Here is a 14,052-nt window from a genome sequence, read left to right on the forward strand (position 1 = left end):
TCACCAGGTCAATTCTCAGGGAGCCATCTCCCTCTCTTCGGATCAGGCATTGCTGGAACTCTCCTCCGGTCTGGTTCACAGAAGTCTGTTGGAGTTGGCCGGCTCCTGCAGACGGTCTCTCCGGGTGATTAGCCAGAGCCCCGCTGGTTCTTTGTTGTTTGTCAGTCGCTGCTCCCGCAGGAGGTCTTTGGGCGAGAGGACCCTGCTCTTGTCCCTATTCTTTGTCATCGATTTGTGCAGTTTGGCACAATGCACCCTGATTTTTATGAGACCTCTCTCGATGTTACCTCTGAGTCAGGCTGGTCTGGGTATGGCAAGATTAGGCTATGTCACCCAAATTTGGCAAGTTCTGAAAATGTTTTGGACTTGATCTGTTCATATCTGGTAACTTTGGTTATATAAGGACATGAACTCACTAATCTTTTAATACAAATACAAATCCACTAAAGCCTTTCTGATACTTAGTACCAAACTCCCACTTTCCTTTTAACCACAAACCTATTTCTTCTTTTCATACACAGTAGTTTAGAAACACAATTTACTATAGTTAATTACAAACACGATGGAGAATACCCTGGATTATTTATCATTTATTAATCAATAATATTACTATTACTTTGTCTTCTCCATATAACACTCATAACCATTTCAATACTGTGTTCTTGATCATACATTCTCATGATTAGACATTGATTTATACTGTTATTTATACTCCTATTTTTTCTTTTTAACTTCTTAACCAATCTTTCTATCTTTGTGGTTGTCAATCCCTTATTGTTGATGTCAGCTCAGGTATCGATGACATGGTGCTGTAATAATCAACAAGTTATGAGTTTTCTCCTTTTCCGACATCCACTGTTGCTTGTTTCCAAATATGGAATGGGCTTGTGCCTTCTGGGCTCTCTCTGTGGACTAATTAGATTTAGATATGGCCTTATCCAAGCACGAGGCCTTGTGCACTTCATAGGTCGGTTTGTTTGTGCTCTAACCATTTAAATCCAGGAATTGTTTTTCCATCAGTCTGTTGCTCTGTCCGTCTTTTTCCATCACTTGTTTATGACAGTGCCTACAACATTAGCATCCAGAGGAATAATATTTTCCATCAACTACCTCCTCTCCTGCCTATTTCCATCTGTCCTTTTCCTACATCCTCCGGTCTCACCACGTCTCCCTACAGAGCCACCACTAACACCATTCCCTCTTAATCAGCATCTTATAAACAGCCAAAGAAATGAATGTCTCGGATCATAATTATTCCCTGTTTGCCATCTGCCTCTCCATCCTTTCCTCCTTCTCTCCTCAACTCGGCCCAAAATCTTTCCACAACTGTGGATCCAGAAATAAAACAGCTTCAAAAATTTGGAAATTGAACCCAACAATGTGATCGGTCAAATCATTCTTGACAGATGCTTTGGAAATAAAACCAACAGGGACTTCAACTATTCAAATGCTTGAAATGCTTTTAATGTTTTACTCAATTGTTTCTTTTTTCACCCGACTCCTTTTAATCAACCACTGTGTGTGTGTGTGTGTGTGTGTGTATGTGTGTGTGTGTGTGTGTGTGTGTGTGTGTATGTAAGCATGTGTCCACATGTCTGCGTGAAAGGGTGTTTTCAAATACTGAACACACATGTTGACTTGTGAATTACATTTTCCAGAACAGTGTTAATCCTCAATCCCTAGATACAACAAAATACAAACCCCAAAAGATCTGCTGAGATGTAGTGGTGGAAAAAATGAGAGATACTGTTGATGATGACTCACTCAAGTAATAGGAATTTACATTTAGGGGAATATTATAGTATAGTTAGGATTTAACATTCTCATGTAAATATTACTGGAAGATTTACCATGAAGGAACCACTTTGTGTCAGTCTCTTTTTCTAACTCTTGGCAAGAAAGCAAATAAGCATATTTTCAGTGTCAAACTATTTCTTTAAGGCCAAAAAAATAAGTTAAACACATTTTTAGCATTAGCATGTTAACATTATGTTAGAGAATAAAATTTATATGGCTGTGGGTCTGGAGGTGGAGTGGGTTGTCGACTAACTAAAGAGTTTGACATTCGATTCCCAGTTCCTCCAGTCTGAATTATGGCAAGAAAACTGAAATCCAAATATCCCTCTGACATCTGCGCCGGCAGTTTTTCACTGTCAAGTGTGAGTTGCAGACAATTGGTGGATATAGAAGCGCTGTATGAATGTGTGTGTTAGTGGGATGTGCAATGTGAAATGCCTTTAAGCAGCTAAGACAAAAAGATCTTCAAATGTTTACCTTGTTAGACCTCTTAGTCCTTTGTTAACAAGTTTTCTGGACCGAAGTGTGTAACCTGACTGGGAAATCCACATATTCTTGTTTTATTGTCTTATTTGTTCCTTTGAGGCTTGTTTCTAAGAGTGTTCCAAGTTGGATTCACTAACCTCTATTGTAATAAATTCCTCTTATCAGAATGATGAATACCACCTGTTCATGAGGAGACGCATATTTGTGAGATTTGATCAATGCCCCTAAATTCACCATATAAGGCTGCCTCATCTGCATCTTTTATGGGAAAGGTTTGTTCATAGAAATCTAACACAAAAGTAAAAAGAGGGATTTCCCAGAGCGAAGCTTCAGGACCTGCTGCCAGTGAACAAAAACATAACATATTCAGCAGAAGCAGGAGTCGTATCATGGCACCCAAAACAATTAGAAAATGCTAATAGTGCATCTGTCAGTGATGTGTCATCAGAGACCTGCATGCAGACCCTGCAGGAGCTGTCAGAGACAGAGTGGATGATGCTATGATGGTGATGTGGTGAACAGAATATAAATCTTGCTTTGTTTGTTATGTATCTTTTTCAATTAATTCATGTTAATCCTCTTTATTTTTAACTTAAAAAAAAATTGAATCACATGTAAGTTTTGTTTGTACCCAACAGAAGATTGTGACTAGGATGACATGCTCAACTTACCAACAAATCTGTTATCGGTTATATCGTAATAATTCTTGCATGAGGCCATCTACAATAAGTTAACTACAGTAATTTTGTTTTTAAAATTCAGGATGTAAGAAGTAGTTTCTTTTCTGATTTTACATAACAGATTTAAAGAGATTTAAACAAAACTTGAACTGCAAACTCTGAAACATCTAACCTAAAGACGCCAAGTAAATAAAACTAGAGACTTCTCTGCTGTTGTGGGTGGCATTGTTGGTTGTATGTGGTCATTCCACATCTGTTTTAGTAATTTGTATTACATCTTTATCATTTTATCTTTCTCTGTTCACCTGTCGTTCGGGTTTCCTCATTTTAAATTCAGGAAATTTCCTCAGTTCCTGCAAATACTGTTTAGCTACATACATGAATAACAAATAAAGCCTGATTTATATAAATTATCTAGTATTGCTAAAGGTCTGACCATGTCCTGTGAGTGTGGGATAAAGGAAACATAAAAACAGTAGTCGCCACCTATTTTATACATTTGCCATAACTCCTTAATAGTGCATGTGAGAAACTCCTCTGATGATACCGTTTAAGAGGTGTTCACTTAAGTTTTAATCTGTACAACTGAGGCTTTGCAACTAGTTCCGTAATTACATGCTGCTCCATCATCTCTGCAGAGTAATTGCTGCTTTATTCCTGCCAGGAAGAGGTCGGTGCCATCTTTTTAGGTAGAAACGTGTGCCCACTACTGATTCCTGCATTCAATATTACAGGCCACAAGCTGGTTAAGGCCACTATTAAAAAAAAACAAAAACAAAAAACAAGAGTTCAGTTCCTGGCATGCAACCTAGCATCACTTTGCCAAAAATGTCTCCATCAAAAGCTATTATACGGGTCTGAGTGCCAAATAATCCGTCAGATACTTTCAGTATTTATGCTGCTGAGTCAAAGAAGCAAGTAGAGTAATAGTTGTAATGGCTGTAATATATTAAAGCCACGCATATGGGCACATACACAGTAGTGCATTATTGACTTTCATTGATCCTCTGCGCTTTCGTTCTTGTCCTTAGGCCGTAAATCCCTGTTTATCTTTTCATTATATCGCAGGAACGAAGAGGTCAACTCCCAGTCTCCTATTATTATACCTCCTCAACCTTGCCCTGAACAAAAAGAGCCTGATGGTGCGCACACACACACACACACATGCAGTTCCATAATTTACAATAGAGCACAAGGCCAAAGTCTGAGGAAGCTTTTATTACTTTCCAATAATCATAATGTCATGTTGATGGACCAGGTCAATATACTTGTGTGCTCTCTGTCTATTTGACTGTTGCTCCCTCTTTGTCGTCTTCTGTTTCCTTCATGTGTCTCTTCTACTCTGTTTGTCTCTGTCCCCTCCCCACTCTCTTTGACTGCCATCTTTTGTTTGATTTGTGTCTCTGTGTGTGTGTGTGTGTGTGTGTGTGTGTGTGTGTGTGTGTGTATGACGTGTGTTAGATAAATTGAAGCTTTTCAACTTCAGAAAAAACATCACGACTACCTGTGGTGCTTTGCTTCCTGCGGCTGAGGGAATATTTGTGCATGAGTCACACTTGGAAGTTTCAAATTTATGAATGGATATGTGCATATAAATAGACTTTCTATTTCACCCTTTAAATTGGCAGCTCCAAGGTCATCACCATGACAGCTTAGTAAATGCGTTGCCATGGTAACTCCTGTGGAAACTTGAATACTTGCTCATACAGCTCATAACTGATTGATAAATGTGACTTTTTCCCCCCAACGTAGTTCATTTGGCTACACATTGACTGGTTTTATTACTCACATGTGTCGGTTTTGAGCAGGCTGTTTGTGCTCCTGAAGTACTGAGGGTTCTCGATCACCGGGATCTTGGTCATGCCGATGATGACGGCATCAGGGCCCATCTCTGAGGAGGACGGAGTGTTGCTGCCGTTGGAGACGTGGTGAAGAGGAGAGGCCGAGTCATCATCGTTGCTGATCACTGATGATGGTCCTGAGAGAGCAGAGTGGTGGAGAGATCCGTTTGTTAATCTTTAAAATGATTGAGAAAGGTCGTGCATGTGCGATAGAAACAACATTTCAGTCATGTTATTAAAAATAAGGACACAAGAAAATGTATTAAGTTGTTATCAGCAGAGATTGACGAGATGAGATGATAAAGTGGGGAAGAAAGCAGTTATTGTTGATCACACGAGAGCTCTAAGAGAAGGAGTGGATCTCTTAAAACAGGCGACTACACTGGCTTGTTTTATGGAACAGTCACATTCCTGGTGGATTACTTTGTAACTGCATTTCACCTTTTAACCTGGCGACTGTCCTGATGTAAGATAGAGTTGTTGTAAAAATCCCTCCTTGGAATATCATAAACAGCTGTGGAGTTCTGAGAAGCAGACAAACAGTTTTGAGAATGAGCAGATGAAATGTGCACATGAGCGAGTGAGGCTGTGACTAGATCTGAATGTGATAGTGTCGTAAAGACCGGAGAGAAACTTGCTTTTTAGTTTTTTTAGTTTTTAGTGCTCATAAAATGTCCAACTGCCCAAATTGGACTTCTGGGATTATATGTCATTATCTCAAAGGCACCTGAAACAACTCTTAAAAAAGGGATGTATCCATTTATTCAGACATGCTGCTCCATGAGACCAAGCTTTCAAATGAAAACATCCTTCAAAACCTTCTCACTGAGTAGGAGAGGTACAACGTTTAGCTGACCACGTAAGACCCATCGCACCGGACAGTGACCTCATGCAAACACACACACACACAAACAAAGATTATGCAGCCACCCTTATCATAGCAATCAGTTTCATTTGCCATGTATGTGTGTGTGTGTGATCCAACCTAACATAAAATTAACAAACTACTATGTGCGAATAGAGTGAAACTTTACAAGACAGTAGTCCAACAGGACAACAAGCCAAAGAAGAGTGGAGATAAATATTTATACCACAGCTATGAAGGAATTGTGACCAGAGGACAATGGTGCTGAGCACAAATATGGGTTATTAATGTACAGGTTAATTATTGGTGGACTCTTGATTATGGACTCTTTTGTTTTTTACCTGTGCTTCCTTGTGTTTAGGTTTGTGTTCAGTTGTTTCTTTCTGAGTTCTGTGTTTCCTGTTTTATTTTGAAGTGCAGGAGATCCAGATTCCATGTTCTCAGTTGATAATATTTATATACTATGAAGACTTGTCTCTGGAAAAAACTATTTTTCTGTGTCATTCCAACACCAGATATGAAAATCCATGCTTCATATAAGAAACATGTCTGAGAGCAGAGCTGCAACAGCAACATGAAGCAAGATGGTGAAACCAGAAGAGAGGTGGGATGGCGTGAGTCAGACACCGAGCCAAACCCTTTTTACAGAAAAGTGTTTCGTTTTGGCAACAGAAGTGTTATTCTTTTCTAATTAGGACAGTGAAACGGTCCATGAGGCCAACTTAGCGTTCACAAGTTTGTCACTGACAGTAAACCTTCATCTCTGCTAATTCTCTGTGTCTTTAGGTTCAGTGCCAAGGCAAACAATACCAGCTTTCTTTCACACTCAGAATGTATCACTTTACAGCAGACACATTTGCAAGTGCATACAGGTTTCTCACATCTTTTGCATATGAAGTCACACACACGTGCACACAGACACACAGCAATAATCATGTTACTGCCTGATACTAACAGCCACCCTGAATGATTAATTCACATTTTTACATGTCTTTAACTACATCCACATGTATGTTGAAAGTTGTACTGGTCACTGTATTTGATTCTTCTGTGAAGTGATGGGGAAAAGTCCATGTTCTGTACAATCTGTAAAGTTTATCTAAAGATATCATGAGTTACAGACTCATCATCTGTGCATCCTCTAATGTTGCAGTCTTTGTTTAGCTTATTTCCTCTTTGGATTATTATTCCTCCACTGCTGCTCAACTTACAGTAGAAAGAAAAGAATAGCAGTTAGCTGTTTTTTTTACTAAAACTACATATTTAATCTGTCTTTCGTTTGCTTCAACTGGACATCCAGTTCGTTTTGCTGAGCACAACATATGCTGAAATAAGCAGGTAGCAAGTTTGAGGCCAGTATAGACAAGAGGAACAATTACATGGACAACAAATGCCTTCATGCACATATCGACTTGTAAGTATTGTTTTAAATGAGATGTATTATGCTCACATTCAGATTCAGGTGGAACTCCCTTTACTGCAGACGTTGGGCTTTTTAACTTCGCCGACCTTTTACATTTACAAAAACCTATATAACACACTAGAGGAAAGAGAAAAAAAACACATTATGTCTTTTGACATCGTCTTTGTGTATTCTTTGTCTCACTACAGTTTTAAATCTCTCCTTGATGTTGTTGAAACTTTAAATTCAATGACTCCCCCTGACTCTCAACCTACAGAGAATCAGAACTCCACATGGTTTAGAAGATGGAGTTTGCCAACAATCTAAAAGTTGACTGATTTCTTCTTAACACGTCTGATGGGATCCTATGTTTCAACTGGATGTGTGAGTAACAGATAATAGACGTTTTTATTGCAGTGGGAAAAGCAAAACTAAATGAAAAGTGTCTGAGGCATTCTGCATACCCTGCACACTCACTGTACACACCCCTATTACGCAATGCTAACTTTTTTCTATGTAATAATTCCATGTTGTAATGACAAATGTAATAAAATTTAATTTATACCATATGATGATCGATGATTGAGAAATAAGGTGTAGATTGTGAAAAACATTTCTACCGTATTATCAGAAATAAGTTTTCAATCTATTTAAACTGTAGGTCTATAGTCCTATATAGGATGGAGAGATACCTTGAAAATGCATGATGTCATTAATTTTTAACTTTTTCATTATTTCTCTTATCCTATGATGGGAAATCATTTAGTGGTCGATATAAGCTTTAGATTGTCTCTCTATTATTTGCAGAGATAGACCGATCAGCTCCAAAAGTTAATCATCTGAACCTTTAAAAGAATATTCTCAATAAGAGAACACACACACACACAATACCTTACTTCCCGTTACACTGGCACACAGGGTAATAAATCAAATTAATGATTGTTGAATTGAATTTAGCTACTTCAGATTCAAGGTCCTTGTATTGTGCATACTGAATCACTGCCACACTGACATGACTTACAGAAACATCTGAACTGAATAGAGCCATTGTTCATGTTATTATTATTACAACACCTCTCCCAATCATAAAGGTTGTAGTCTAGATTTGATGTAGTCTAGATCAGGTTATACTCAAGATTTTGAATTTAAGTGTGCTGACATCACTGTTACTCATTGCAGCTTTGATCACTGCGAAATAACACAACTGTTGGTGTGTGTCCTTGTACTTATATAGCAAGCAACCTCACAAGGTCACAAACACTAGAAAAACTGTGGGCAGCCTGCAGCACTGTGACATTCTCTCAGTCACAGTGGGCTAGAGCCTTCAGAGAATGGATGCAGGGTTAAAACTTAGATGTCAGAATTACACCTCGCACCGGTGAAGCTCAGTCCTTCTCTAGACCTCTTCAAGATGCAAACATTGTAGTATGAATTGAGATTGATTTCCCTGAAGCACAAAACACAGTCGATGTTGTCCTTCTCATGCAGGTTGGTTCTGCTGAATTATAACACTGGCATTGTTCATTTCCTGCGTCCCCGGCCTCTGCTCAGGCTCCATTGCTGCTGACAGGGCTCAATTGAGAGGGAGAACCTGGGAAAGTTTGTTTGTCCGTGTGTGTTTGTGTAAGAGAGAACTCATCTTGCAGCATCTTTCTGTTAATGCATAGTATTAGTTGCAGTAAGTGATGATGGGGGAATAAAAGAAAACTATACAAGTTCTGGGTTGAATTGAGAATATTCTGTTTGTAGCTGTTCACTTTGGACTGAATGCTCTTTGCAATTTTCTTCTATAACTCACAACCATGGCTCATTTTTTACACATTACAAATTGTTACTCACATACAAAAATCCATGTACAATCAATTCACTGTACTTTTTATTGTTGTTGTTATAACTGTAGAATATATTATTTTATGGTTTTTCAGTGTCAGCATTTGTATTTGTTTTTGTCTCATTCTTTACTCATCAGTCAGTTGTGAAGTGCTTTGAACTGCACTAACCTTATGCTATACAATGTTTGGTTCATTGATATATTACGTAGTCAATCAATTGAATTGATTAACATTTTGGTAGTTTTGTAGTCGCTATAATGACGCTGGTGAGAATTTTCAAGCCAAAAGGAATCCTTCGAATTCCCTGAAAATGTACAAATCACCACAGATGACATTAAAACCAGAGATGACATTAAAACCACATACAGTGTCCTTTTACAGTCACAAACGATGATCTTTTCTAACGGTTACCATTGTATGTTTTTTTGTTGAATTCATCACTTTACTTTCCTTTTGTTTATTTTTCTCTTAAATTGAGATTGAAACTGTCTGACTATGATTAAATGTGATGCTGTCATTTCGCACAGCTCACAATCCTTTTAAAGCTGTTTCAAATGGGAAATTGTTTTCAAAATTGTCTCACTGGAGAACTTGTGCAATCAAGACATTAAGCTGTTAGTGGCTGACTTTTCAAGTTCTCTGACCTGAGAGAAAAAAGACATGATGCACACAAGCATTCAGGTTGTTGTCTGTCAGTATGTGTGTGTGTTTGTGTTGGGAGCTGTTGGGAGGGGCTGAAGATCATTAACACAGAGAGGTCCCCGGGTCAGATCGTTATAAATACCGTTAAGCCGAGGAGGAATAGGAGTGTGTGTGTTTGTGTGTTTGTGTGTGTGTGTGTGTGTGTGTGTGTGTGAGAGACATGGAGGGAGGCAGAGGAGGGCCCACAGGGAATGACCTGGTAAAAGGGGGATGAAGCTGTAGAGATGAGAGGTGATGGGAGGGAAAGAGAGATGGACAGAAGAGGTGAAGGTGTAAGTGGGGTCAGGTCGCGACTCATGACCCAACACTGTTAATGCATCTGATGTTTAAACTGATGGTGTCTCATGCTCCTCACAGTCTGGTGGGTCACTTATAGCCAGACCTATCGATACACATCCGTGTCGAGAATGGTCTGCCCGCTCTGATCATCGTTCAGCTTTTCACCTTATTCACAAAGTGGACATTTTCCTCTGACGTCACGATTGGTACGGGAAGCTCAACCAAATCAACGGAATAATGTTGTAATACGTTGCAAGTCAAAAACATAGGAAATTAATCATTTTACTCTTACTGACCAATTAGCAACTGAAGAGACAGTGGATGGGTAAAATCTGGAGGAACTTTGTATCATGTTTTAAAGTAAAACAATTAATCTGATTGCTCAATCATGCCCATTAGACAACAGCTAGCATTTGACCAAATGGCCGACATTTGAAAATGGTGATTAAAGGGAGAAAAAAAACAATCTGCCTTCTTTAAACCAATGACAGTCCTCTTGCGTGGCACTAAGTCAAGGTTACAGCGACAAAATCGCATCAGTGGGGAACTTGTTTTGGTGAAAGGGCTAATCCAGACATGTTCTTTCTTCTTTTTTGATTTACTGAAAGAACCAAACATGCCTACTCTCCTGCTCTAAAATATTTTTCAGCGGAGGAGAATGCAGCTTTAATTGAATGGCTACTATACTCAGAGGAAACCTGGGTCAAAAATCCATAAATTACATTGTTGTATTTCAAAGCTCAGGTCATGAGTGAAAGGGAAATGACAGGAGAGGGAACACTAACACTGCCAATTACTGTAAGTCATTGTTTCCACATCAATTTCTCTTTATTTACAGGTAAAGGCGACATGTTTTGATTGTTTAGGTTTGTCACAAACCAGAAGATTTATGGAATGAAAGGACATTTTTAGTTTATTGCAGTTTGGGTCTCCATCATTTGTCTTGGATATAAAAACCCTGTAGGCACCAGAGTACGCAGCAATGCAATTTCCAACCAAAATTAAATCAAGTCAACAGGTCAGCCAGATCATCTAAATCACTCTGTTTGACAGTAAAAACAGACAGTAGGTGTCAGTAATCAGCCGTTATTGGACAAAAAAGCTACAGCAAATATTGTAAGAAACAGGCACTCTGTTATTTAAAACAAACATTTTGGGTAATACGTTTATCGTTCATTAATGTTGCTGCTTCCAAAGCATTTTGGCTAACATGTGGGTTTGATCATCTGATTACTTTTGTTTCAGACATTCTGTATTTACACAGATTTGACAGCTTGATTGTTTTTCGCAGTTCTTTTATTTGCCCCTCGCAGCCAATGGACCCAAAGAAGGGTGTTTTTAAACTAATCACATAACTTAACGATAACTTCACTTCTTCCTATAATTCCCCTCCATTCTCTTACCATTTTTATCTATCTTTGTAAATTCATGAGTTGAAATCATACAGCCTCAGGACATTCACATTTTCTATTTGCCCAAATTAGTCCCACTGAGGGCTAATTTGGGTTCATGTGTCATTAGCCCTGAACAGGATCTAACTTGTATGAAAGTGGAGTCTTGTAATTGCATGTAACATGTGCTCATCACTATTTGACCACTTACCTCAAGTGTTCAGATACGGCATCATTTAAACAAGCTGTGACTGGGTGGCTTTTATCATCAAGGTCTTGATCAGGTTTATTCTGACACAAGTGTCCCTGTGTGTGACCAACAGCTGCTTCTGTCAACAAAGGGTGCTGCCTTGGAACAGAGTAGAACTTACGAATAATGACACCGTTAAATTAATGACCTCCAGTCCACAGGGTCTGCTTCATTCGAGGTTGATGTTCGGTGATGGAAATGAGACTCCTGGTAAATCTAAGCAGATGTGTTGCTCCATCATGTAATGGTTATAAAAACTTAGGGAAATCTCTCTTCTTTGAATGATGATGAAACAATGGAAACTTGGTGTACAGTTGGTGTCGAAACACTCATCTTGTTGCAACAACATTCACACCAGAAACACTGAAATGCTTCCTGGAGGATCCTGCAGAAATGCAAAGAATATTGGCAATGATAAAGCCACAGGAGCTACAGATATGACACACAGATGATTGTGAGTCAAACACAGTGTAACACAGCCATGAATACGCCCATGTGGACGGCCCGTTCTTTAGCTCTGTGGGTTGCTGCCGTGGGAGCAGTGTGACTGTGAGAGCCTGGGGGTTTGGGGCCAGGAGTGGAGTAGGAGTTTTATGGCAGGAGGCTCCACTGGAGCTGAGTTAAAACAATGACTTTGAGTGACGGTATTGATCTCTCTTAGGGTCTCTGGGTATAGCTCAGACAAACTGAAGCCACTTACTGCTGCAGGCTGCCCATGGCGATGGATGTAGAGTGGCTATTATGGGATTTAAGGTCATCAGAGCCTGTCTGTTGAAACAACTTGGTCGTCTTGTGCTCAGAGAGCAGTGAGAACAGTTGTCGGCAGATAATGGTGGAATACTTCATTGGCGATAGTCAGTGAGGTAAGAGTACAAGATTGGTTGAAGTATGATACACTTCAGAGGTGATGCTGGACTCCAAAAACAACAAAATAAAAGGACAAGTGTTAGGCTTTGGTTAAGTCTCTGTCTCTTGTGGCCATTCGGTGCATGTACTGCCATCATCTTTCCTGGAGCTGCTGATAGAACTGTGTGCAGTAGAGTGGTACTCGAGACAATTTCATGGGAAAAAAACATTTGGCTACAGCACGAAAATGTGCCTATTGATCAAAACTAATTACAAATCAAAAATGCAGGCAATTGTAAACCCTATAACCTTTTCTCTTTCAGTTGTTGTCTTTGAGCAGTCAGCAGAGCAAGGACAGGACTTCTGCCTCTATTGACCCCAAAGGCCTCCATGACCCCCTAACAATATGTGCAAACACACACACACACACACACAAGCAGACGCTCACAAGTGACTGGTAACATAAACCCAGTGGTCTCTAAACTTTGCTGTCAACCTGCTGAACACAGGAAGCAATCTATTGATCTAGGAGGAAGGGGATGGAGGGATGAGGTGAAGAGAGACAGACAGAAGAGAGGAAGTTGGTTGCTGAGAAGCAGGAAGATAAATTCTCAAAATAAGCAGAAACATAAATAAAAATGTAAATTAGCTTATTGATCTTTCAAAAAAAACATTTTTAAACAAATAAGTATTGATCATTGTTATCCGCCCTAAAATTCCTTATCAATTCATCTCAACAGCCTCCAATATTATTGAGACATATTTAAAATCTAAAACCATGCTTTCTTTAACTTTAAAGCCCCAGAGGTTTTTTAGTTTTCTCTTTTCACTGAATTGAAAGAGCCCAAATTTGAATTGCCTCTCTAATGGCATTTATCACATTTTATTAGTGCTAATGGCAGTTTGTTTGTTTTTTTATCCCATAATGGTTTCCTTGAAACATCAAAAATAGACGGAAAAGTGCCATGGTGAGTCCAAAGTGACATCTGATAATGTCGTTTTGTTTTTCAAAATTCAAAGATGTTCATTTAATGAAAACTTTGATGTGGGAAGCTGAAACAAGAGATGTTATTTCTTGAAATTTGATTTTTCTTTTATCAACATATCTTCAGCGATAATTTATGTTTCATTCCAGGGACAAATGGCAGCTTATGATAACAAATAGTTTCTGCTGTGAAAAAAGGAAGAAAACCCCAATGAACAAACAAACAGAAAACGATTTTAAGGAGAAAAAATTGAAATACTGACAAAGATGACATCCAACATGGATGTTGGAAGATGGGCTTACAAAAAAGAAATGACAGACAAACAGAGGGATGGATACAGTAGATGGGTAGAATTTCCTCCACACTGCAGTTAGATAAATGTCAATATGAATCTGCCTCTACAAGCCAAAAACCCTTCTCCTCCTCCTCTTTGTCCTGATCCAGAGGCCTATCACATTCCCCTCTCTGTAACATCCACTGTTAAAAATAGACATTTCCTCTTCTCTTCATCTCCATGCATGTGTCTACCACCCCGCTTTCCTTCGTCATCATCATCTTTTTTTCCCCACATCCTCCTCTCTCTCCTCCTTCTCCGTAACTCCCTCAGTCTAATCTTTTCTATTTATAATATTCAACCCACATTCACCTTCTCATATGACACACACTAGAAGACCAACGCTTCCTACATAAAGCCC

The 14,052-nt window shown here is 39.1% G+C and overlaps 1 protein-coding gene across 5 annotated transcripts in view; it reads right to left on the bottom strand.

Moving 5' to 3' along the window:
- The window catches only part of ntrk2a (neurotrophic tyrosine kinase, receptor, type 2a), a 76,947-nt gene that overhangs the window by 25,019 nt on the left and 37,876 nt on the right, over positions 1-14,052 (bottom strand). For all 5 annotated transcript variants that reach the window (XM_069523569.1, XM_069523567.1, XM_069523566.1 and 2 more), the window contains one exon: positions 4,753-4,941. In XM_069523569.1, the coding sequence (XP_069379670.1) occupies positions 4,753-4,941 (189 nt within the window). The remainder of the gene's footprint in view (positions 1-4,752; positions 4,942-14,052) is intronic.

The sequence above is a fragment of the Paralichthys olivaceus genome, chromosome 4, assembly GCF_024713975.1.
Source record: "Paralichthys olivaceus isolate ysfri-2021 chromosome 4, ASM2471397v2, whole genome shotgun sequence".
NCBI classification, from domain to species: domain Eukaryota; kingdom Metazoa; phylum Chordata; class Actinopteri; order Pleuronectiformes; family Paralichthyidae; genus Paralichthys; species Paralichthys olivaceus.